General features: G+C 35.7%; 1 protein-coding gene across 1 annotated transcript in view; it reads right to left on the bottom strand.

The window, feature by feature from the left end:
- Positions 1 to 1,547: 1,547 nt before the first annotated feature.
- Positions 1,548 to 25,421, bottom strand: part of LOC127646225 (SLIT-ROBO Rho GTPase-activating protein 3) — a 161,303-nt gene continuing 137,429 nt past the window's right edge. The window contains exons 17-22 of the mRNA XM_052129728.1: positions 22,584 to 22,811; positions 20,056 to 20,129; positions 15,196 to 15,376; positions 12,966 to 13,115; positions 11,467 to 11,776; positions 1,548 to 6,817 (exon numbers count right to left, since the gene is read on the bottom strand). Of these exons, the coding sequence (XP_051985688.1) occupies positions 6,380 to 6,817; positions 11,467 to 11,776; positions 12,966 to 13,115; positions 15,196 to 15,376; positions 20,056 to 20,129; positions 22,584 to 22,811 (1,381 nt within the window). The 3' untranslated portion in view covers positions 1,548 to 6,379. The remainder of the gene's footprint in view (positions 6,818 to 11,466; positions 11,777 to 12,965; positions 13,116 to 15,195; positions 15,377 to 20,055; positions 20,130 to 22,583; positions 22,812 to 25,421) is intronic.

Raw genomic sequence — 25,421 nt, forward strand, 5'->3', positions numbered from 1 at the left:
AATGACTTGGGAAGAATGATAGTCTCAGAGACTGATTCATTCATTTTGTCATGGCCGCACATGCGTATAATGCCTTATTCATGTTTCGTTCATTTGACATGTGACAAACGGACAAACGGCTCTGTACAGGAAACAGAATTAATTAGTTCACTTACAGTATTATTTAAAACATGAATTACAGTAATATGTACAACAAAAGCTTTTCTGTTTAAAGTATTTTAGAAAGTAACATAAAAGTAACTAGTAATGTGATTACTTTTTGATGAAGTAATCATTGAATTAATCTGCTAAAAAGTTTAGAGTAGTAATTTTTTTGTGAACAATTTTTTTTTCTCAAGTAACTTAACCAACACTGATTTTAAACATGACATATTATTCTAAATATGGCAGATCCTATAAACTGATAACATATTTAACAGTTTAAAAAAATAACAAAACTAAAACATTTTATTTTAACAGCCAAAATGAAATGTATGACAAGCTCTGAATTTGTCTCAGAATGTCATCAAAACAGGAATGTGGAAAGCATGTTGGGAACATCGAGTACTTGGCTAAAGTAATAAATCAAGAGACTATAAAAGGAAAAAGAGAGATAATATTTTTCATGTCTATGTCTTGTTTATTTAGAGTCACTCGGGTGTAACAAATGGGATTTTATCTACACACCATGCCTGATTGACTGGCTATATTCTGAAGCATTATGACAAATGAATAATTGATTGGTCACCTATTGCACTCAGAGAAAATCAAAATGCACTTCGAAAGACACTTGTCTTTACTGTGGGCTTAATGAGAAAGGAAATTATTTCCCCTTGATTGGCTTTTTACACCATTTGGCGTCAAAAATATTCTATATAAAACACTTTTTCTGAGACTTTCTCTCTTTTTTAACATAAGTCAGGAGCATTCGTCTTCTGCCATCTAGTGGCTGGAAATACTATTATCCTGCAATTAATGTTCTCCTATTCTTAGAGTTTCTTGATTATGCCACAAATGAAGCCTATTTTAGAAACATTTATAATTTTGCATTGTGAAATGATTTATTAAATATTTGAAGAAAAATATAAAAATACTGTATTTCACAATTTATTTAAATCGGAAAATTTTAAAGGTTTAAAAGTAAAGTTTAATTTATCAGGTTTAGGCTTCATAATAGGTTCATAACACAATAATTAAAATTAATTGGGCTTAATTGTCATGAAAATAATTCCACAATGCAATATATATATATATATATATATATATATATATATATATATATATATATATATATATATATATATATATATAATAAATTAATTAAAAGTATTAAACGAATACAGCTATTAAACGAATGAAGCTAAGAAAGTCTACAACAGCACTTTGGTTCATGCCAAGGTAATTATAGTAATGTAGAATTAAAAGTGTGAAGTGAGTTATTTCAATATTGTGTTACATTCTAAAGATAGACATGGGCTCCATTCAATCTATTTCACATTTGTTTCACACTGATCGACAACAAATTACATTTGAAAACAAATATAACAACAATTACATATAAGGTCAAAAAATGTATTTATTTGGACTTAAGAATGGTTCACATCCAAACAGTGGGATGGTGTACGATTACATCACAGGGGGGAATCCAACCATTCAAACACTCATTTTACAGCATCACTAGACAAAAGTGTTCAGAGGAGGAACAAACCCCAAAACAACAGTTTTCACAACCCACTGCTACAGACAGACAGCACTTTTTTATTCTGTTGAAAGCCTATATTTTCTGTTATCTTAGCACACATACAATAAACAAACCAATGTGACATACGTACAATGCACACCATATGAAGCATACATTCCCAAAACACACTTCCAGAAACATCAAATAGTCTATTTAAGTACAGGGATGCTCCAAGTGCCTTAGTAATCGTGCAAGTACCATACAACATCCTATTATCAGACCAACAAGGTCTTATATACTGCAATGCATTAGCTTCGGATAGAAGGTTTATTAACTTAACAGCAAAAGTGCTTCACAGCACAGCCTTGGGTCACTGGCAGAGGAGAGATTAACAGAAGAGAGACAAATTACAGAACACAGATTAGAAACAGATGAGAGACCATGGCGATTTGAGTATAGTATGTTGTGGATGGCAGTTTCTGTACACTTGATATTATTTATTATAAAACTCTTTACATAAGCGCTAATATACAGTGAGCTGTACAACAGATATATAAGAATTTAAAGGAGTAGTCCACTCAAAAATGAAAAGTCTTATTTACTCACCCTTTTGTCTTTTGAAGCCCAAATGACTTTCTTTCTTCCATGGAACACAAAATGTGTTATTTAGAGTAGAATGTCCATACAATGAGAGTGGATGGTGACCACAGCTGTCAAGGAAGGTATTCAGTGAATAAGGATTTTTAGTCTATCACAAAGCTGTCGTATGTCTTCAGAAGACTTGGAATATAGAACATACGTTTTCAGGACTACTTTTGAGGTGCTTTTTCATCATTTTGGTGTTCCACAGCTGAAAAAAAATTCATGCATGTTTGGAACGACATGAGGGTGAGTAAATGACAAAATGTTCACTTTTGGATAAACTTTCCCTTTAATGCATTTCCCAGCAGTAGAGAAAATGAACAGAAGTGTAATGCTGTTGATAATCAAGTATTCAAATTCATGAGTGATAATGCATATAACACCCAAAAGGCAAGTCAAAACTGGTTACAGCATGAGTATACCATGAGACAACACAAGTGTGTGCAGATCCAAGTTTGATGATTTTCTTAAAGTACACTGATTTAAGTGATCCTTTGGTGCAGGGCTGCTAATGCAAGCTAGAGTTGGAATTAGATAAAATGACAGAGACAGAAGATATGTTGTACCACATATGACAAAACATTGACAAATGTGGTTTCAGATTCACATTAACACCAAAAAACTTCCTGTCTGCCAGCTTGATAGTAGCCAAAGACTAATTTTCAGTTTTACCTGCTTTATCTTCATTCCAGTTAGTGATCAATACCTGCACTGACCAACAGAGGGAGATGGTGTGGATGCGTTGGCCATTTATGGCCACCAGAGGGCAGTGTTATTCTTAGCCCTTATATGTAAACAAAGGTGAAAAGTCGTATTTGGTATTGCCAGTGTTCCCACTCCTTTTGAGCAATACATTTCCATAACTTTTGCATGTCTTTCCAGTCATTTGTGATAAGTTTTGACATGATTTTTCCATGACTTTATTAAGTCAAGTCATTTGTATTTGTATAGCGCTTTTCAGCATACACATTGTTTCCAAGCAGCAGAACATTTTAACTCCCATAACCTTTGCTTGGAAAGGAAAAATGTGAAATTCCCTGATATTTCTAGGTTTTACAATGACTGTGGGAACCCTCTACAGCTCAGCACATCAACGGATGACTCAGAATGCCTCACTTTTATACCTAGCATTTTAATGTTCTACAATTTGTTTTCACCTTAAAACTAATTAACTAATCTTTTCAATTGAAAATAGGCAGAAGTATCATGACTGAATTCAAATAAACATCCAAAAATAGATATGTGCCTTATTAATATTGAAAAGTCTTTAAGTATGTCACATGTTAACATGATAGCTGTTGGGAAGTGTCATTAGTAAATGTTACTAAGAACAAAATAAAGTTGTAATATTTGAATGAGAATCAAACACTTTGTGAAAGAAACTAATTCTTGCAGCTACAGTTTTGGTTTTCCTTTGCTCACTCACAGCAACACATTTAGGGACATTGTGCATTAAACCTAGAGAAAGGCACCACTACCAGTCTTTAAACTGCCGTATTGGATGGTGCTGACTGGTTAAGAGAACCACATGCAACTTGGTCTTGCATGCATACAATAGTCCCATGCAACCACTAAGCTGAGGCATTCAGACAGAAGCTAATTATCGGTCATTGTGTAAACCATTTGTTAAAAGTAATTCAAGATGGCAGAAACAGGACATGGAATCTCGGAAGAGATATTTTCCTAATGCGAAAGTAAATTAGCATGGCACAAACAAGAAACATAAGATTAAAGTAAACAGGTCTAAGACAAATGATGTAACTGCTCAAGCATTACTTCAAATGCAAATCTACAAATACTGTCACACCAACACATTGGAAATTACCATGGTAACATGGTGTGCATGGTAACAGTACTGTTTTCTTAGTACAAATGTTTTATGCAGTACATTTTTCTAGCAACACAAGCTTTCACATACTGTCATTCTGAATGGAATACATGATGTGGCAAGTACGAAGACAAATTACAAAAAGTGTAAAATTGGAGAAGATGGGATTAAAGCTTCAGGCTCAGTGTATTTAAGGCAATATGTAGGTCAGTCGAGCGAATTTTGAGCACGACTGGGTATTCCCTCCTCAAGCACAGCTGAGGGAGGAGGGGTACCGCTGAAGATGAACTGGAGATGATTTGACAGATTTGGGGCAGTGGAGTTTCTCTGGTTGGAGATGGTTTCTCAAGGCGACCAAATATTCAGTTTTGGGGGAGGGATCTGTTTCTCATCAGATGAAATGCAGTATGCATTTTAATAACATAATCTCTAAGTCATATTTTACCCATAATCCAAAGTAAAAAAAATATATATATTTTTTTTACAAAAAGGCAATGGAGCCAATTGTTTTGACAATATAAATGTTTTCCCATTGTGACACTGATTTAATGATAATTTCCCACCAAACTCTCAATACCGTAAAGCTTTTAACTTGAGTTTTCTCAATAGTGATTCTTATTTGATTCTCATTACAGTAAAGAATTACAATGATCAGCATAACTTGTTGGCAGTACAAGAAATAATAATATGATATATAAATCCTTAACTATTTAAATAATATATCACTATTTGTTTACATTACAGTAATGATAATTCGATTCTTTTTTTGCATTACATTAATGAGAATTGGGGGAATGGAGTTCTTTCTTTAGATTTTGAAGTAAAATATGACCTTTTGGGGCTATTTTTATCAACACTTTGTTCATTTGAGAAACATCTGGTAATGTTAGTTGTATTGATATTACCAGTTGAGAGTATATTTTTGTTGGATACAAATTGTGCCTAATTGATTGATGTTTCCAATAATATTGAGCTCATTGCCTAAAGCCACACAACTTCATAAGAATGTAATTGATGTATATAACAGTAAGTATATGCATTTATACTCTATGCATTATTTGAGCATGAAGGAATGTTTTATGTATTAACTGATGTGGTCCAAAAAAGACAAAAACTCAAAGACAAGAAATAAGCAAAATGCTACTGAAACTAATATGAATGGCTCAGACTAGGAATCCACTTATTGATGCATTATTTGTTTGCTTATTAGTGGTAAACGTTTTTTTTTTTTGTTTTCTTTTTTTTGATAAAAGCCTTTCTAGTCTCTCTGCCTGTTCTGTCCTCGGCTGTACAAGATTGACACATAAAAAAAGAATCTACCCAAATTATATACAAGTAAAACTAAAAAGTTTTTTTTAACCACAGGTTTCTTAAAATTAATTGGTATATTGTTTTTTCTGCATCTCATATATGTTAACAGCTTGGCTATTTTGTTACTTAGATGTATATCGCTTATTCTACAAACAAAAGGCATTACAAGTTCAAGTACAGTATATCTCTATTTACAACAGCTCACGGGTACGCTGACCAGGTTAGACAGTCTTTGAGTAACAGTTTAATTCTATAACAGTATATATACAGTCCAGTTCTTGAGAGAGGGACTATCTTAGTCCTCCAATGAGAAAAAGGGAAATTATTCCCTCCTAAATAAAAGAACTCTTCTGGTCAACCAGTGCAAGGAGAAATACATTGTATCTTGCTCAAGCTAAAAAGTTAAGTCTTAAAAACGTATCATTAATTCTGAGGTAAAATTTTAATAAAATCATAACAGGAGATGTGTTGAGGCATTTTTTGTCTGAATTTTCTTACCAACACTCCATACACTCCAAATAATACATCTATTAACTTATGATGTTAACTTCATCATAATGTCCATTCCATTGCACCCTGATAACCCTTTTTATTCTATTCTATTTCAGGCTTTTTGCCACTATTATTGACAGAAAATAAAGATAATATACTAAATGATGGGGGAAAACAATATGACCTGACCCAGACAGAAACCTGAGTCACCCACACCATGGCTCATTGTGTCTGAGCACATGTGCTCACTACCAGGTAATGGCTCCGACCTGTGTGCATTTCCAGAATTTTCAAGGCTCAAAACAGAAAAAGAAAACAAAAAAGACTACAAATTGGGAGCACAATTGTTTTCTGATAATATAAATCCTGGCCTGGGCACGAGCATATTGCCTTGGCTATCCCTCACCGGTGCAGGTAGCTACCACCACACTACGGGCCTGGTGGTGCTACATGGTTTCTGGTTTCTCGCCTGAGTTGGCAGAGGCGGCTGTAACATTACTTGCATTGTTTGGAAAGATCTTCTCGGTCGGGGTGACTGCAGGGCTTCCCACCCCAGAGGAGCTGGAGCTGCTTGAGCGGTGTTGGGTAGGTGGGGGACGGAGAGGTCTCATTGGTGGAGGTCTGAGCTGGGCACCGGCTAGCCTGGCGGACAGCGCCGGTTTAAAGGTTGTCATCATCTCGGAGGTGGAGCTGCTGCTGCGTCTCAGAGCCGCCTCTGGATCTCGAATCATGATGGTGTGCAAAGGGCTTGCAGGCTCAGAGCTTACAGGGTTCTTGAGCGGTTCTAGGGTATCCAGAACAACATCGGGTGCCTGTTTGGCCGTGTTTTGGCGTTCCAATTCACGGAGCTCATGAAGTGCAGTGTTCATCGTCTTCTCAATATCCTGTAACACAGATTTATATACTAATTATTAAAGGGGTAGTTCACTCAAAACATTTTATGTTATCAATATTTACTCTCATGACATCCCAGATGTGTGACTTTCTTTCTTCAGCAGAACACAAGCAAATATTTTTAGAAGAATATTTCAGCTCTGTAAGTCCTTACAATGCAAGTAAATGGTGATCAGACATTTGTAGCTCCAAAAATCACCTAAAAGAAACATAAAAGTAATCCATATGACTCCAGTGGTTAAATCCATGTCTTCAGAAGTGATATGATAGGTGTGGGTGAGAATCTGATTAAAAAAAATGTTTTTTACTCTAAATCTCCACTTTCACTTTCAGATTTAAAAGTGAAAATAAACAGGCACCACATGTGAATTTCAGATGTAAAAGTGAAGATTTAGAGTAAAAAAAAAAAAGGACTTTTTTTTCTGTTTCTCACCCACATCTATCAAAAATTTCAGCAGGGAAAGTTTCTGAAATTTGGTTGATTTGACATGGAATAACCCATCTGGATATTGGTAAATGTTAACTAATGGCATGCATGGTCTAATTGAAGTCAGTCGTAAGGGAAAGAGATTTCAGAGGCAAAGCAAGCAAGTTATTACATTTTAATGAAAGATTAAGAGGACAAACTTAATTTTCTTTGCAATATCATGCACTGATAAAAGGTGGGATGTGTATTAAGAAAGTAAACAGGCTCAGTGTATTCCATATAGTCTCTAACAGAGAAACTGTTATCACGAATATCATGTTTTTCTAATGAAGCATCTTTGAAGTTATAAACTACATGAAGAAAATGCGAAATTTGTTTGCTAAAAACGGTACAAAATGTATTTACAGAGCTATGGCCTTTGAAATCTCAACTCTTTTCAGGGAAAACTCTAGTATATCTTCCCAGCAGATTAAGTTTGATATACACACAGTGTCCCAACCTTTCTCATAGACTATAAACTCTCTGCTTGCCTCCCCTTTTCAAGACCAACCATCTCCGTTCTCTCTTACAGCTCAGCATGCCATAAAATGTTATGTTCAAAAGATAAAAGGCTCATAAAGACACACACACACACACACACACACACACACACACACACACACACACACACACACACACACAGAAAAAAACCACCTTGTTACAGTAGGTCTGATTACTGAGCCGATGTCATTAATAACCTCCACACCCACCCCGAAACACATTTACACAAGTCCCCTAAATTGCACATCATGCAACAATGTGAATCGGATCATTCAATGTGCATAATACATTATCAAATTTACAAAATAACACAATTCTCTCCAACAATATCCGTCATGCCTTCATTTTGATTTCTGTATCCATATAGAGGTAATCATTTTCTTTTCATTAGGTGAGCAGTGGGGCCATTACAAAAGATCATTAACTGTTCCATGTGTCTTAGACTTCATTATTTAACTGTGTGTAAATGAAAGAGATGGATCAGTGCCATTCTATGCTGTTCATGCTGATATCTGCTTATGAGTGCCAGCTCTTTGTTTCTGCTTGGCAAAATCCAGCCAGCTTTTACAGACACACAAAATTCTAGGCTAATAACATGGATCAAGAGAAAAGGCCAAGATGCTTTCATCCTGTCGATTTAAAAGTCTTTTTGAATTACAGAATATAAGACGATTTACGTTTTCCACATTTACTAAGAATATTTCAATGACTGAAATTGCAAAACGCATGCAATAGAGGTTTATGTAACAAAAAACAAAAGACAACATTTAAATTAAGGCTGCCCGTAGATTACATAAAATATTCACTATTAATCTCACAAATATTTTGTTGATAATTGTAATTATTCTACCATTTTGAATTTGCTAAAAGTTGCCTATTATTTAAAATGTAGTCTATTCAGTTCCTCTTTTAAGGAAAGAAAACAATATATTTTGTAACAAATATTTTCCTGTTGCAGCAGACCTCATTAGACATATTTCAAGTTGATCAAAACTTCATCAACTTCTCTCTTTTTTCTTTTACATAAAAACATTTCTCTGTTTGTTTAAGCGACCTGATATAACAACATTCGTTTAAAGGTGCAGTATGTAAGATTCAGAAACCCTTGTTGTTAATGACACCTGTGGCCATTAAGTGAACTGCAGCCAGCTACCTTTTGCTCGTGCTTGTGCACATATCCATAGGGAAGAGCAGCATCGACCAAAACAATGAGGTAATGTACAAAGAGACAAAGTGATTCACTGGCATCATGCTAACAGATGAGGTAGCATAATTAAAAATACATAGTTATGATTGTTTTACCACAAACATTGAGATTGCATTTATATTTGACTCTCCAGTGCTAGAACAGGGCTAAAACAAAGTGTGGATATGGCTCTGGTATGCGAGACTGTAGTAATCGCTTTTCTTTGCCTGATACATTGACTGCATGTATATGATAGCCTATGTCAGCATTAGCTAGCTAGCCAGGTTTATCAATAGCTGTTAGCTAAATTTGGTGGATACCAAAGGAGGTAGGTGTATGTGTGTCAAAGTCAACAATCAAGAGAAGACTTCCACAGTGAATACAGAGGGTTCACCACAAGATGTACACCATTGGTGAGCCTCAAAAACAGGAAGGCCAGATTAGAGTTTGCCAAACAACATCTAAAAAAGCCTTCACAGTTCTGGAACAACATCCTATGGACAGATGAGACAAAGATCAACTTGTACCAGAGTGATGGGAAGAGAAGAGTATGGAGAAGGAAAGGAACTGCTCATGATCCAAAGCATACCACCTCATCAGTGAAGCATGGTGGTGGTAGTGTCATGGCGTGGGCATGTATGGCTGCCAATGGAACTGGTTCTCTTGTATTTATTGATGATGTGACTGCTGACAAAAGTGTTTCGGGCAATATTATCTGCTCATATTCAGCCAAATGCTTCAGAACTCATTGGACGGTGCTTCACAGTACAGATGGACAATGACCCGAAGCATACTGCAAAAGCAACCAAAGAGTTTTTTAAGGGAAAGAAGTGGAATGTTATGCAATGGCCAAGTCAATCACCTGACCTGAATCCGATTGAGCATGCATTTCATGAAGGGAAAATGCCCCAAGAACAAGCAGGAACTGAAGACAGTTGCAGTAGAGGCCTGGCAGAGCATCATCAGGGATGAAACCCAGCGTCTGGTGATGTCTATGCGTTCCAGACTTCAGGCTGTAATTGACTGCAAAGGATTTGCAACCAAGTATTAAAAAGTGAAAGTTTGATTTATGATTGTTAATCTGTCCAATTACTTTTGGTCCCTTAAAAAGTGGGAGGCACATATACAAACTGCTGTAATTACTACACCGTTCACCTGATTTGGATGTAAATACCTTCAAATTAAAGCTGAAAGTCTGCAGTTAAAGCACATCTTGTTTGTTTCATTTCAAATCCATTGTTGTGGTGTATAGAGCCAAAAAGATTAGAATTGTGTTGATGTCCCAATATTTATGGACCTGACTGTATAGATGGGCTATTGTTTTATAATAATAGAATGTATAAATTTTTTGTATAAAAAAGTTACGTTACACTAATGAATGGAGCTTTTTGCATTATCTTGAACATTGTCTAACATTCATTTCATGTGTTATTGTAGTTTACCTTGCTGAATAAGTACAGATTAACATTGACATTAACCTGACTTTTAGTATAATGAGAAGATCGTTGAAATTATTTTAAAGTTACGAAGCAAGGTAGCTTGCAATTCGTCAGCGTTAGCAGGCAAGATCAAGTTAGCTAAAATTACACAGATCAATCCTTATGGCAATATTTCACATGCTTTGCAGTTATGGAAGCTTACCTGTCCTATAAGAAGAATGCCAATTCAGGGTCGGTTTTGATCCACAAAACCGAACGAAGGTCCCTCCAGGAATCAAATGCCCTGCCAATGTTCACTCTAGTTTTCGCTCGACCAAGATCACGTTCCCATTTAGCCAGATGGGATTCAGTAGATACATGCTTTTTTGGCTAACTCTGAGTTTGTGTAGGAGTCGGTGTTGTGCTGTGAGCCAGACGTTTGCTGGATTTCATCTCTAAGATAACGTTACCTAGTGTTGCAAACTGTCTGTTGATGCTGTTGAATAGCAGAAGACAAGCTACTGTCTGAGGCAAGGCTATCGGGAGTGCACATAAACATCACATCCTTTGGATTTTCCTGGCAAAAGCAACCTTCCCATGAAAATCAGCCTATAGGCTTTAATAGGCAACCTAGGAAATCCGGGAAGGGCTCGTTTTTTAAGTTGCGTTACAAGCTGTTCACAAATTGGCAAAAACAAATAATACATATTTTATAGAATATTACATGAAAAATTTTACATATTGCACCTAATGCGTAATATTGGGGTGGGCCTAATTGTTTATACAACCAATGGACAAAAATGTGTTTGGAATTTCAAATTATTCAATTTTTTTTTTTTATATAAATGTATATAAAAATATAACTATTTATATAAAATAAATTTCATATAAAAATAATATTTTTTAATTTATATAAATAATATCATTTAAATATAAATATATATATAGTATATACTTTATCTGCATTTTAAGTATAAACAATGGAGACTGATATAGAACTTAAAAATGTTTAAGTTGTTTAAGACATGGATTTAAAAATGTGTGCATATAAAATGAGTGAACACCCACCTCTGCTAAGGCTTCAGCTTCTAAGGACTTGTGATCTCCAAGGCTGCTATGTCTCGTTGCTCCTGGGACAGGCCTGAGTGGGTGACCCTCGGGATAGATCTTTCTTTCAGGGTAGTTAATGCTGCCCGCACTGCCAAATGTTCCCAAACGTCTCTTCTCAGGGCTTTCAATGTGGCCTCTACTGACTGCCACCTTATGGGGGCTGCTGGGGTAAGCGGCGGCCCGCGGTGGCGTGTCGTGGGGAGGACTGTGAGAATCGGTGCCACTGCGGCGCCGAGGGACAGCAGACCCGTCAGAACGCAACCTAACCCTACGGAAATGGACAATGACACAGTAAAAGGCTTTAATCCACTGTTGTTATGTTCAAAGGTTTCCTCAAGGCAGTCAGCAAACATTTTCTCTGTTCCAAAATCGATTGAGCTGCCTAAAGAGGAAGCAATTTAAGGCATCATAGGTGCACTCCAGGGACAAAGACTGTTCCAAAAGGTACTTATTTTATTTAGGCTGACATTTAAGATTTGTTCTTTTGGCCAAACTCTAATGCTGCATTGTATGTGTCCTTCGCAGAGAAGGAAAAGCCAGAATTAATTGTGACAAGCAATTCAAGATGGCTGACGAGGTGAGAAAAGATTTGATTATAAATACATATAAACTATCTAATTTAATACTAAAAAGTGTTGAACAAAAATAGTTCAGTGTAATTATAATGAACTATTTTACCTGAAATGTTTGTGTACTATGCGTGTGTTTTTGTTTTTTTGGTTATTAGAGTACAGTTGGTTAGATTAGCAACATGCTAACGTCAAATTCAGTTAAAACGAGTCAAGTCTGCTCAGTAGAGTGCTGTTTTTGTGTCATATAGGTTTGCTGTATAACTAAATTGTTTCAAATTTGGCACTTATGAGGTTCCATGACCGATAAGACGCTGCTTTAGAAGGCATGCCGATGTAGGCAGCTGCCAACACTGCTGGAAAATCCAGCTTAAGCTGGTAGCTGTGCTTTGGAACATGGTAGCTGTTAAAAGCTGGTCTTTAGCTGGTCCAATCTGGGAGACCAGCTTAAACCAGCTACCAGCTTGTCATACCAGCTCATAGTGGTCAATCTGGTTTTTGGAACATGGTAGCTGGTCGACCAGCCAAGGACCAGCTTGGACCAGTTTGGACCAGCTCATGACCAGCTTGGACCAGCTTTGACCTGTTTTAACCAGCTACCATGTTCCAAAACACAGCTACTATCTTAAGCTGGCTTTTCCAGCAGGGAATTTAGGCAGTAGGCAGCGTTGAGGCTCACAAGGTTAAAAAAGAGAGCTAAAGAGTCTAAAAATTATAAATATTTTGCTAAATATTCATGTCACAAACAAGCCTTAAGAGACAAGTATGTAAACAAGCTGCAAGCTGACATAGAACATGTTTAAACAATTTAACTCATTAATTCATTCTTCCTGAGGATGGAAATAAATACAAGCACAATTTTGCATAATTCACAGATTGGCTACTGACCTGCCCATGACCCCGCTGAACTTGTAATCAGGTGAGGGTTCACATGGAGAGTGAAGATCATTTTTAGATGAGGCTTTATCGTCCAGTAAAGGTCCACTGCTGGCCTCACTATCTGCCTTCTGACTCAGACTATCAGAGAATGCATCATCCCTAAAGAGATAGAGATGTTATAATGATCTTTCCAATTAGTACAATTTTTTTACATTAACAAGACAAAATTAAACTGCATTCACAACACATTTAACTTTACAACAAAAAAGAAATGAAGGATAGGTCTTCAAAATATAATCAGGCTCATTCTGCTGAGAGCAAGCATGTTCTCAGTATGCTTTTGCAGTCTCTGTCTTGACGACAACAACAGAACGTGTGTGGTAACTTAAAGCTGCTGAACTTCACTTTTATGGAAATAGTCTCAAAAAAGCCTACAGGACAAATGTTTCAACATGCAATCTTTTAAGAGTCTTTCTTGCGGTGTACATGGGATACATGATGTTTTCCCTATAAATATCTGCTGCCTCAAGAGTCTCCATCAACTTTGATTGATGGGTCAATTTAATTTCAGCATACTTAAATGTTCCTTATTTGTTGCTGTCAAGTCATGCAATATTAGAAATGGGTCTTAGATTGGCCATTTTAATAAACTCATTCATCAAACTGACACTGGTTAGAAGATATGAAGAGATAATGAGCATATCATCTTAGTAATGACTGAAACAACAGCAGGACAGTTAATATCAGCTGATTATATAAATTTGATCAACCCATGGATACAGTGATTAACCCTTTACACTTTGATGTCAACTCAAAGCTATATTTTCCAACCAGTATTCACACTTGTTTTAACCTAATCCATTATTGGTTCTTTATATCGGCCTATGATAAATGGAACCCTTTGGTGGGTATCTAAAGGATAGCACCCAACAATGCCATTACACCACTTTGCGTACAACAGCAGTGTCCACTACTCAACTTTTTAAAACCATTCATTCTAAATTTAACAGTTAGAAAAAACTAAAACAAAACACATTTGCGACTATGTATATATATATATATATATATATATATACACACACACAGTATCTCACAAATGTGAGTACACCCCTCACATTTTTGTAAATATTTGATTATATCTTTTCATGTGACAACAATGAATAAATGACACTTTGCTACAAAGTAGTGAGTGTACAGCTTGTATAACAGTTTACATTTGCTGTCCCCTCAAAATAACTCAACACACAGCCATTATTAATGTCTAAACCACTGGCAACAAAAGTGAGAACACCTCTAAGTGAAAATTTCCAAATTGGGCCCAATTAGCCATTTCCCTGTCCGGTGTCATGTGACTTGTTAGTGTTACAAGGTCTCAGGTGTGAATGGGGAGCAGGTGTGTTACATTTTTTATTTTTGTATAATGTATAATTTGACATATTGTATAATGGCATAAATACTAATAATAATCATTATAATTATTCATAATTAGTATTAGTTGTAGTAAAATATGCATAATGCATATTTTGTTTTTATTGCAATAGTCAAAATGTAGTAGCACTTGATTGGCTTTAACTTGGCTCACTTTAACCTCTGTGAAGTACGTCATGTCCCAGTGCACCCAACAGCCTTTAATTTATACTGTAAATGCATTTGTGGGGACAGAGGCCATGTACAACACATGAGTGCACCTCTAATGTTTTCCTCACAACACATACCCACCCACCTAGAGACCTATTCACAATCAGGTTCATACAGCATAAGAAAGCCACTACCAAGAACATTGAATCATTCATTAACTGCTACTCAAAGCTGTTAAATTTTAATTAAATTCTAAAGTGTTAATGGCAGGAACTATTTGATTCTCTCTTAAGACTATGAGCTATTAAGGCCTGAACAGAGGCCAGATGGCCTGGTTGATTATTCATAAATTACCAAGTGGACACTTTTACAAGGCAACATGCATTTGACTGTACTGTAAATAGTGCCAAGCCTCCTGTACAGATTAGTAGGAACTAGACTTTTACATTTTCAAAGAAAATGTGAGAGGTTCTCACCCATGCAAAACTTGTTGGATGTTGCCAGAATGTTGCTATATATTTTGTAGCATGTTACTATGTGGTTGCTATGGTGTTCTTAGTGGATTCTACACTAGATTAGTTATACGGTACATTAAAACAGGCCCTTAAAATGCATGGGAAATGTTTTAACAACATTGGTTTTATTTTGTTTAGATACTCACAGGTCTTGTACTACTATGTACTGGTGAGGTATGAGCCCATCCACACCATTGTGTCTGCCCTCCCACCAGTCTTCAGATGCACGGTGATACAGCAAAAGGGACGCTCCTTTTTTAAAGGACAGCTCTCGAGGTGTCCGACCCACGTAGTCAAACTTTGCGATGGCTTCAATCTGCTCCACCTCTGTAAGAGAGAGAGGCAGGAAGAGGGGTGGGAAAGTATCCTCATTAACATGTTGATACAGAGAATTATGTCAACAAATTTGCAGAGAGCTACAAATTACTAAACTCTCGGGTGATTCACTGCAAAAACACACACATACTCAAACCTTTAAGGTTCTGCCTAAAGGCCTTTTCACACCAAGTCTGAGGTGACAAAACAATGACAAAAGTATTAAATGAAAAGTAAAACAATAAACATAACAATTCTCAAGAGCAATTTTTGAAGGGGTTTTTTGTTGTTGCCCCATTTGCATTTGTATTATTATATTTCTTAAACAATTATTTTAAGAATATATCATTATATTATTTACAATACACATATTTTTATTGATATTTATGGCAGGGGACAACGCTGCAAGAATGGGGGTCCTAATCCTCGAACTCTTACGCGATTTCCACCTATGGTGCCAGGGCAGGATCGAACCGGATCAAAATGGACAAAATTTTAAGAACATGAAAATCTTAAACTATAACATCATTATCCAAGATGGCAACCACTGTAATGGACAGAGTTTTAAAGGTGCACTCAGTAATTCTAATCCAATATACTTTTTGTCAAATTCTGCAAAAATCTCCTCACAGTCTGCTAGCTCTCTGTTCTGTGGGTGTTGGCTGTAAACAAATATATTATTTGTATACAGCCCTGGCTCTATACAATGGGATTAAAAACAAAGTGGATCAGACTGATCCACACATACACTACTCTCATGCCAATTCAGCGAACAGGGATGGTGCATCTTGGATGTGTACAGGATGGTGCAGAGCCAGAGGGAAATTCATTAGAAGAGTGATGGCAAATCTGGCTGATACAAACTTTCTAAACTCCAAGGAGGACAAATGGCTGAGAAACAGGTCAGACGAATAAAAACTAAAAAAGAAGGATTATGACAAGTCAAGGGCTAGGAGCAGCGGCAATATCGGCAAGGCTTTTCAGCGGTGGAAAGACCTCTGAGAGGTAAATGGCTTGACAACTCAGCCCATCAGAGTGACAAATAAAGATTTTTTCAAATCGCAACCTCTGGCTCAAGCCCCTCCAGGCATACTTTGGTGCTTGGCCCCTAATAAAAATAATGAACTATTCCAAGAATCTAATTTAAATAATAAAACAATAGAACTGTTCTTTGGCATCTGAACTATAATAGAACAATACAAAAATATAATAAAAATGAATTAAAAAGAAAACATGGATTAGTAAATGTTTTTGAACTTGGTTCATAGAAATGAATTTATTATTTCATCCATATTTTTGTACATCTTATGGCTACTTACCATTAAAATATTTACACATGCATCCAGACAACTCCAGACACTGTTTGTTTCTGTCTGGCAGAAACCATTTGCTTTCAGCATGATAATTTTGAGTTATTAAAAATGAAAGAGCAATGATATGACTAAGATCAGCAAACAAAAAAAACACTTACAACACTGAATAAAATAATAAGCAATTGGGCTGCCTCACTGACCACAGCAAAAGCATGCATGACCACATAATTGTGAAGCACAAAGACCCTATATTCCATATCACAGAGACTCACCCTGAGGATAGACTCACATTCATCATATTAAGGTCTTAGACACCAGAGGAAATGGTCTCGTCTTTTATCCAATCAGGGCCAAAAGGCAACATGTTCATTTCACATGGATGGGCTGCTAAAATGCAGAGCGGACTTCATCTAATCCCTATCAAATCTACCACCCAGCTTCCATTTAATGTGATCGCTGTCATCATCTGACCACAGATCAGTTCATGCATAACCTCCCAGACGCTGCCAGGGGCAAACAGACAGCAGGGTCATTCAGGGTTAAGGAGATATAAAGAGTAAATCAGCACCTGGCAGAAAATTTCCAAGTTAACTATTGAAAAATCAGCTTCATTAGGGCCTCCATTCAGGGGTGAAATGAAATACAGGCATAACACAGAAGTGGAAGAAAAGTGGAAGAATGCAAATAAAGAGAAGGATAAAGCCAGTCATTAAAATTATGTATGCTCTCCTGGGGTATGTTTTTTTTTTTTGTGGAGAGGACACCAGTGGCAGCACTGGCCAATTTGGAATAACAAATGTTGCTGTATAAGGTTTGGTAACATAGTAAATATGTACTATGTTTTAAAGAGCATTTGTTAGTCGGGTTATATATATATATATATACATACATATTATACAAAACTCCCTGCTCCATGCATGCGCGAGTAAAACATGTTCAAACTATTTTGGCGCATTGGCGAATTTTTCAGTTTGGCAGCTTCTCAGTAAAGGAGTTATACGGAATCTCCTGGCTTTTGTTTATTCCTTTAAAAGTCTGTTTTTCTTGGTGTGGTGTTGTTGTACGTTCATACTGCGCAGTAAGTACCAATATTCATCACCATTGTAAATATGTTTTAAAGAGAGTGTCAAAGTGTTATACATTTAATCTTACTTCAGAAATGTTTTTATGATGATATACATACAACAGCGGTAATATTCGACGATTCAACCCAGCTATTTGCTATCAAAGGGTTTATTTATTTCTACAAGTCTATCGTTTGTCATAATTTGTTAAATAAAATAGTCATTCCTTGCATAACCGGCATATTAAAAATTATTATAAAGAGCGCAAAACAGTGCTAAAACATAGGGCACACACATTTGTAACCTGACACCGCTTGTCAGCAGCAGCAGTGGCAGACTATTTCGCTTTAATAGTTGTATTACAATATGCTCTTGTTTACTGTGGCATTATACGAGTTTAAACTTATCAGTATATATGTATATATATTAATGTCAATGCTGGAGATAGGATGGATTACTTTTACGATGACTATCTGTACTTTTTGGACCTACAAATATCTAATCACCATCCACTCCCATTCTAAGGACCTGCTGAGCAGGGATCTTTTTCTAAAAATGTGTTTAAAAAAAAGTGTTTTTCAGAAGAAAGAAAGTATACACATCTCAGATGACATGAGGGTGAGTAAATTATCAGAGACTTTTCATTTTTAGTGACCTATCCCTTTAAATACAAATACTGTTTATTTATTTTAAGGCACAATTTACAATCATGTTGTTTGTTTAACTGCACTATTATGACTCCAAAAATTACTAAATTACAGCCTCTTTGAAATGATACATGTTGTGAAAAGGGCTATACAAATTAAAATGACTTGAATATTATTATTATTATTATTATTATTATTACGCATTAAACATTCAACAGAATCACAGAAATGTATGCTTTAAATTTCCCAGACCTACTAATAAATAATTGTCTATTTGTAATCTTAAAAAGAACCAGTCTTAATTCATTAGGGTTGGGCAGATATATCTTAGTTAAACTGAAAAAAAAAAAAACCTTCAATGAGCAGCTGGCTGCATGCTAGAGATGGTATCAGCAATGTGGCTGGTGTTTTGGGTTTGGGAGTGACTGCAGCTCCATCAATCAGTAAATGAAGGGAGCAGGAGCTGGAAGACCCCGTGAGACCTGTTTACTCACCCTGAACAAAGAGTGCAAGACAGGTGGAGGAATGGAAAGTGATAAAAAGCAAAGCAGGAGGCAATTAACAGAGAAAAACAAGGTTGGGAAGAGAGTGATGTAGGACAAAGATTGCTGAAAAAGGGCAGAGAAAGATATTTACGTAAAAATAAAGCAACGGAAACGTTGGTAGACAACACTATCATTTACATGTGAGAAATTAACTGGGTGTGTGGGGGTGAGAGAGAGAGAGAGCGAGAAAAGCATAAGACATCATTTTTAAGACCTAAAAGCACACTTGGCTCTTTTTTATTCTATGCTGCCAGGTTTCTACGTAAGATCTTCCCTCTTATCTCCTCATAGTCCACTAGCCAATAAAGATGCACACATAGGAAGCCACTCTAATTGGTTGAGCTAGATTTCCATCATAACATCCACCAAACACTAAAATCTGGTATGTATCAAGGATTCCTCTTATAATATACCAACAGAAAGCAACAAGCGTGTCTCTCAACATCTTCATTTTGCACTGCCTTATTTTACCACTGACTTATTATTCGTTGTATTTTTGTGTATGTCTTATTACTTTGTATATTATCACTTTATCCAAAGTTCTCTTATTTTTCTATCACTAGATATTTACATTTAATGTGACATTGTGGGGTACAAAAAATTATTTTGTTGTACCAGTACAATGACAATAAAGAGCTTGATATGACTTGAATTGACATAGGCAGTGCACAATATTACCACAGATTTTCTGTGGAAACGGTTTATATCAAACTGAATGTGACCCAGATGTTTCAATGCCAGTTTTGACATCTGATTTCAGTTATGTGTTTGACATGCATGCGCACGCACGAACACAAAACACACCAGCTAGAAAGGTCAGCTAGAGCACAACACTGAATGCTAATCAGCATATCATCTTTCAAAAACAATATTTGTATGTCTTTAGGAAGTAATATGGATTCCATTTATTCCCAAAAACTAGCATGAATATCTGACCGTACTTCTACTGATTCACCAAACTAACATGATGCAGATTTTTGTCTCTGATAATTTTTTGCTCTCTTTTTTTTCCTAAGCCTAAACAAATCCACCCATGAGTGATGAGTGCCGAGAGCATGTATAAAGCAATGGATGAGTGCACAAATAAAACATAAATAAACAAGTCTGCTTGTCTGCCAGTACCGTCATCGCTAGTGTGTGGCTCGGTGCCGTTGTCTGCTTCATCAATGGTGCCTGGTTCACTGTGAGGGCTGTCACTGTGTGAAAATACACAAACATATACAGAAAAAAAGGGAGAGAGAGGTTTTTAAGTACAGTAAACACAATAACTGCACATGGGATACTGCCAGAATTGAAAAGGCAAAAGCAATTACAGTTCTGTTATATCAAGCAAACAGTAATCAATCACGTTCATATCAATATCAGCATTAATATATTGAAGCAATAAGCCACACAAGGTTGATTTTACCACAGTTAAAGGGTGTTGTTACATAAAGTGGAGTAAAATCACAGAATAATATAAGGCGTCAAGTGTCTTATTGCTATTATAATTACTGTACTAATATATACAGCAAGTAAAATAATTTATTAGCCTAACCTAAAGGTTTCCAAACTTTTCAGACCCATCACCATAACTCACCTAAACATGGAGTTCGTATTTTGAACAATAATAGCGCATTAAAATTTAACCATGTGCATTAGAAAACATTTCAATAACAACAGGGATGCTGCAGAGTTTCTAAAATAAAATGTAAGACTTTTTAAGACCTTTTTTAAGACCTGAACAAATAAAATTAATACCGTATCCCCATACCAAAACAAACCCAATCTCAAAATAAATCACGTATCACAGACTCTTAAACAGGGAGGGGCACACTTTCAACATGTCAATAAGTCAATACATGGTAGGCTATATGAAGGTTTAAAATACTCAAGAAATGTTTTCCACATACTGTATATATCACATTAAAATTGGTTTATGTACCATTATATGAATAAATACGAATAAGATGTTGATTTAGCTGATATGATAATGTGTTGAAAAGGCAATTAATCTGCCAATAGTTTTTAAAATGGGTAGCCTATATTAACTGTTCTTAATCTTCCCTTCCTATAATGGGAAGGGGGCCAGACAGAGGCTACAAGGGTCCAAATTAAATTAAATTCCAGATGCAGTTTATAGCGCAACACGTATACTAATAACCAAGACAAAAATAATAAAATATAAAAATAAGATTAAATAAATAAATAACAAATATTTTATTCTTAGTGCAGAACTATTAACTTTAAAGGCTGAAATACACTGAGGACTCTTATTTTGAAATGTTTGCGCTTCACTGATTCTAGTTGCTTGTTTAAACAGATAATGGAAATAAAATGTATACTCCTACAATAATCTACAACGTATTACAATATAAACAATTAAAAGTTAAATTAAACATTTAAACAATTAAACATTGTCATATTAATCAACACTACATCATCGTCAACATTTGATCATTAGTGATCGCTTGTCATAAATTTCCAATATGGTCTTATGATTGCAAACTGCGCAGCAACAGCTGGAAACACTCACAAGCTCCCACGTGCTTGGAGAAAAATACAACAGTCACGTTTTCACCTTGAAGGATGCAGCGCATGCATTTATTTAATTAGATCGTATTCTTTTGAAGTTTGATCATCACATTAGTTCATATCAGTATTCCTGTGATTCCACCTCAAAATTGAAGACATCTTTATAAGATATTAAAGACTTTTTATGACCTTATATTTGGGAAAACTGCATTTATTTGATATTTTTAAGGATTACAGGAACCCTGTAAGTATTTCAGCGAGATGGCTGACCCTTGTGTGCTTGTTTTTTCCTCGTTAAAAAAACGTTCTACTTTTGCATACAGTGAATCTGAATGTCCACTACTGTAGCAAATTAACTTTCCTCTTGTGCCATTTTTCAATATAGATGAATATGAATATAATTTTGTGCTTGAATGGCTAATATCAGTGCTGCTTGTAAAGCGATTTTATTTGTCAATAAATCTGAACCTTGATATCATCAGGTATAATAAGATACATTTAACATCATTAGATTGCAAAGGAATTTGTCGCTTTATGCTCCACCTTTTTCCTGAATGTTTCACAATTCATAACGTGTTTTCACTCACATTGGAATAAATATTTAGCAGATACTGTGATATTGAGAGTATTAAATTATGAACACCTTTTGAGTTCCTCACCCATCAAAGTTTAAGGAGTGGGTAGAAGAGATAAAGCGATGGCCCGAGGTTTGTTATACTGATAGTATTAACAACTTTGTGTTGTTATGACAGCCAATAAATTAAGTAGTTATTTAATTTAAGTAGTTTTTACATTGCTTCTTATGGAGACTGGAACAGAAAACTGTCCAGCAGCAATAAGAATCATCATGGCACCGCTCTGTGGTTGGATAGGAAAACGTTTCACATAGCGGCTTTTTTCCCAACAGGTTCGAAGGTGGCGCATCCAATCATAATTTTATCAGATTTATAAGTACCGATACTCGTATGTGTTAAGACTTTCTAAGGTATTCGACTTCAACTGACCTGAGTGCTAAACTCATTCATTTAGAGTTGAGAATTCATTATAACACATTTAAGTAAACCACACTTGGCTTCATTGAAGGAATTATGACATTCCTCAGTCACATCAAAATCCAGCTAAAGCCCAAAGCTCACCAGTACTCCTCTCCTCCAGTCATGCATTTCTCATACACAGGGCCATCCAGCTCACGAGGGCTGGGGAAGATGACCTCATTGTGCATGATGATGGTCTTGATAACCTCATTAACATGAGCCTGGCAGGCTACGGGGTCTTGACCATCAGGGATGGGCATCAGAGTGGGTCCAAAACAGATGGCCAGGTTATATGGGTCCATCATATTCTCATCACTGTACTGGGACAAGCTAGAGAGATAAAGACAAAGAGATAAACTGTCTATTTTTATTAATGTCTTCACTGAAGACTCCCAAGCACTTTTCAAGCATTTTCAAGGTAACTTAATCATCTCAAGCATCTCGAAGCTATAAATATTATCCAGTTCTGAAGATGGGGGCGACCACGCTTTTCAGGTAGCTGCCCTTAAACTGTGGATCAGTTTACCTATTTATATTAGATCAGCATCAACAATACATTATTTTAAAACTAAGTTGAAAAGATTGGCAATTGAATTACCCTTTTGAATTGAATTTGAACTCTGTTAATTGACAAAAATAAAAAAGGATCCTATGTGATTTCAAACATTGCCCAATCAATAAAAATGAAAATTTCAAGAATTATTTTAAACCCAAAGACAGCTAAGACTGGAATCCTTTATATGATAACAACCAAAGTCTTGCATTAGCACACAGATACAGTAGGCAACACCGGTTATCTATAGGGCAGGAATTACCATGGGGTAATCCTGGTTACTGTAGTTACTTATACATTATCATGTGGAAAATTAAAAGAAATATCAAATAGATTTGGCTATTTTTAAAGAAAGTTTGTGCGTGTGCGTGTGTGTGTTTTACTTCAAATAAAAGGAAACATTCTACATCTGATATTTTGTCCGAAGGTATTTGAATAAAGGCTAAAACAAGATTGATTACAAGCTATAAAAAATAAAAAGAAACAAGCTAGTCAGTGACAAGATATGAGATGCATGTGGAATCACACCTCTAAACATGAACATCTGCAGCAGAAATACATTTAGTGTGATGGGATCGTTTTCCCCCACACCAGTATAAGATGTGACTGCAAATATCATACTGATTTGAAGAATAGTATCTTATTATTAATATTTTAAGTAATTTCAGCTTTTCTGACTGCTAAAATATGTAAGGGATAATTGTACACCCAGGCTGGGGCACACAATCAACAAGGCCTTTAGTTCATATAACACTGATTATCAGCAAAACAGGGTTTCTGTAAGTTTAAAATAATCAAGTCATGTTTTCCACTTAATGGGTTCATAGCAGAATAATATTCATCGTAAATATAAATTAGTGTTAATCATATAAAAATTGGTAAAATTACCAACATCAATACATTGCCGAAGAATAAACAACAATATTTACCTACAAATTATACTAAATTATTTAACGTAAAGCGTAATACATGGAAGTCCATTTCAAAAGCAAACTGTAATATTATATTACTGTAATGTAATATTGAATGATTATTATTTATAATATCACTTATAATTTCATTGTTGTACAACAGTAATATTTCTGTCGTTATTTCATTACATTCACACAGTATTTGTGCTATTAAACCCTCAACTGTTTCTTTACGGTAAACTGAAGATATTTGAATTTCTTTCATAGTGTTTTTTTAAACATGCTCCTCATTTACAAGGTGGTGAAATGCCACCTCCTCCTCTACTGTGCCCCAGTCACGTTATTATGAGAATGTTTAGAATTACATGATAATAAAGTGATTTTGTAGCACTTTGCATTCTTACCGCACACTGATAGCAAACCAAACTCAGAAAACTACAGAGACAGATGGAGTTTGTTTGGGCTGTTCGCGAGCTGCTAAAATGGGGCGGATTATGACTAGCAAGGGCCATGGGGCCAGTTTTCTTTTAGGGCCACTCCCCCCAGCAATGAAGCAATTAATAGCATAATAAACGTTTTTGTTCGACAGCCCATTTATAAAAAGAATACAGTTTAACCTTACAAAGCCTAACATATGAAATAAGTCAAAAAATTATATATTTTAAAGTTTTTTAATTACATTTTAAGCACGTTGCTTGAATTAATAACTACTCATTTTGAAAATTCAGTAACAATATAAACCCTATTGTTAATTTTACTTAATCAAAATCAGCAAAGATTCCATATAAAAAGATGAGTGTATCAAAATATGATGGTAGCTATTTTGGAAATTATTTTACAAGGTCTTTTACTTCCAGAAGAGCATGGAATCTTACACGCTGCATTATAAGGTTAAGGTTTTGAGTGGCTCAAAAATTTAATTAGATACAGCACGGCAAAATGGTCCTATAAGAGAGCTGGGGCCCCTCATAGTCACAGGGCCCTGTTGAGGGGGCCTTGTATAAGCTGCGGGGCCCACATATTTAAGCATATATAAACATTTGTTTTTAAAGTTGATGGGACATGAGAACTTGCATATATTTTTAAAGAGCCGTTTGGGAGCCAAAAGAGCTGGCTCTTTTTGGTGAGCTGAGCCGAACGAGCCAGCTCACTGAAAAGAGCCGGAATGCCCATCATAACAGGAGATGAAGGTATCATTTTTTGGCACCAATCTACCACAGCGGAGACATGCAGTTCTTCTGTGTGTATGACATCAAAGCAAGAGCTGACTAGACACCACAAACATAAAAACTGTATAATATCTATTTCACATTCAAAATACAAGCATTTTCAAGGAACATATTCAAAATTAAAGCATATTTTAAACCTTGAAAACCTGTGAAAATCAATCATTTTCCAAACTTTCAAGACTCTGTACGAAGAGCTGTCAGAATTCACGATTAATGCATTTTATGTTAATATAGCATAAACATTGCT

This window comes from Xyrauchen texanus, chromosome 7 (genome assembly GCF_025860055.1).
Source record: "Xyrauchen texanus isolate HMW12.3.18 chromosome 7, RBS_HiC_50CHRs, whole genome shotgun sequence".
NCBI lineage: Eukaryota > Metazoa > Chordata > Actinopteri > Cypriniformes > Catostomidae > Xyrauchen > Xyrauchen texanus.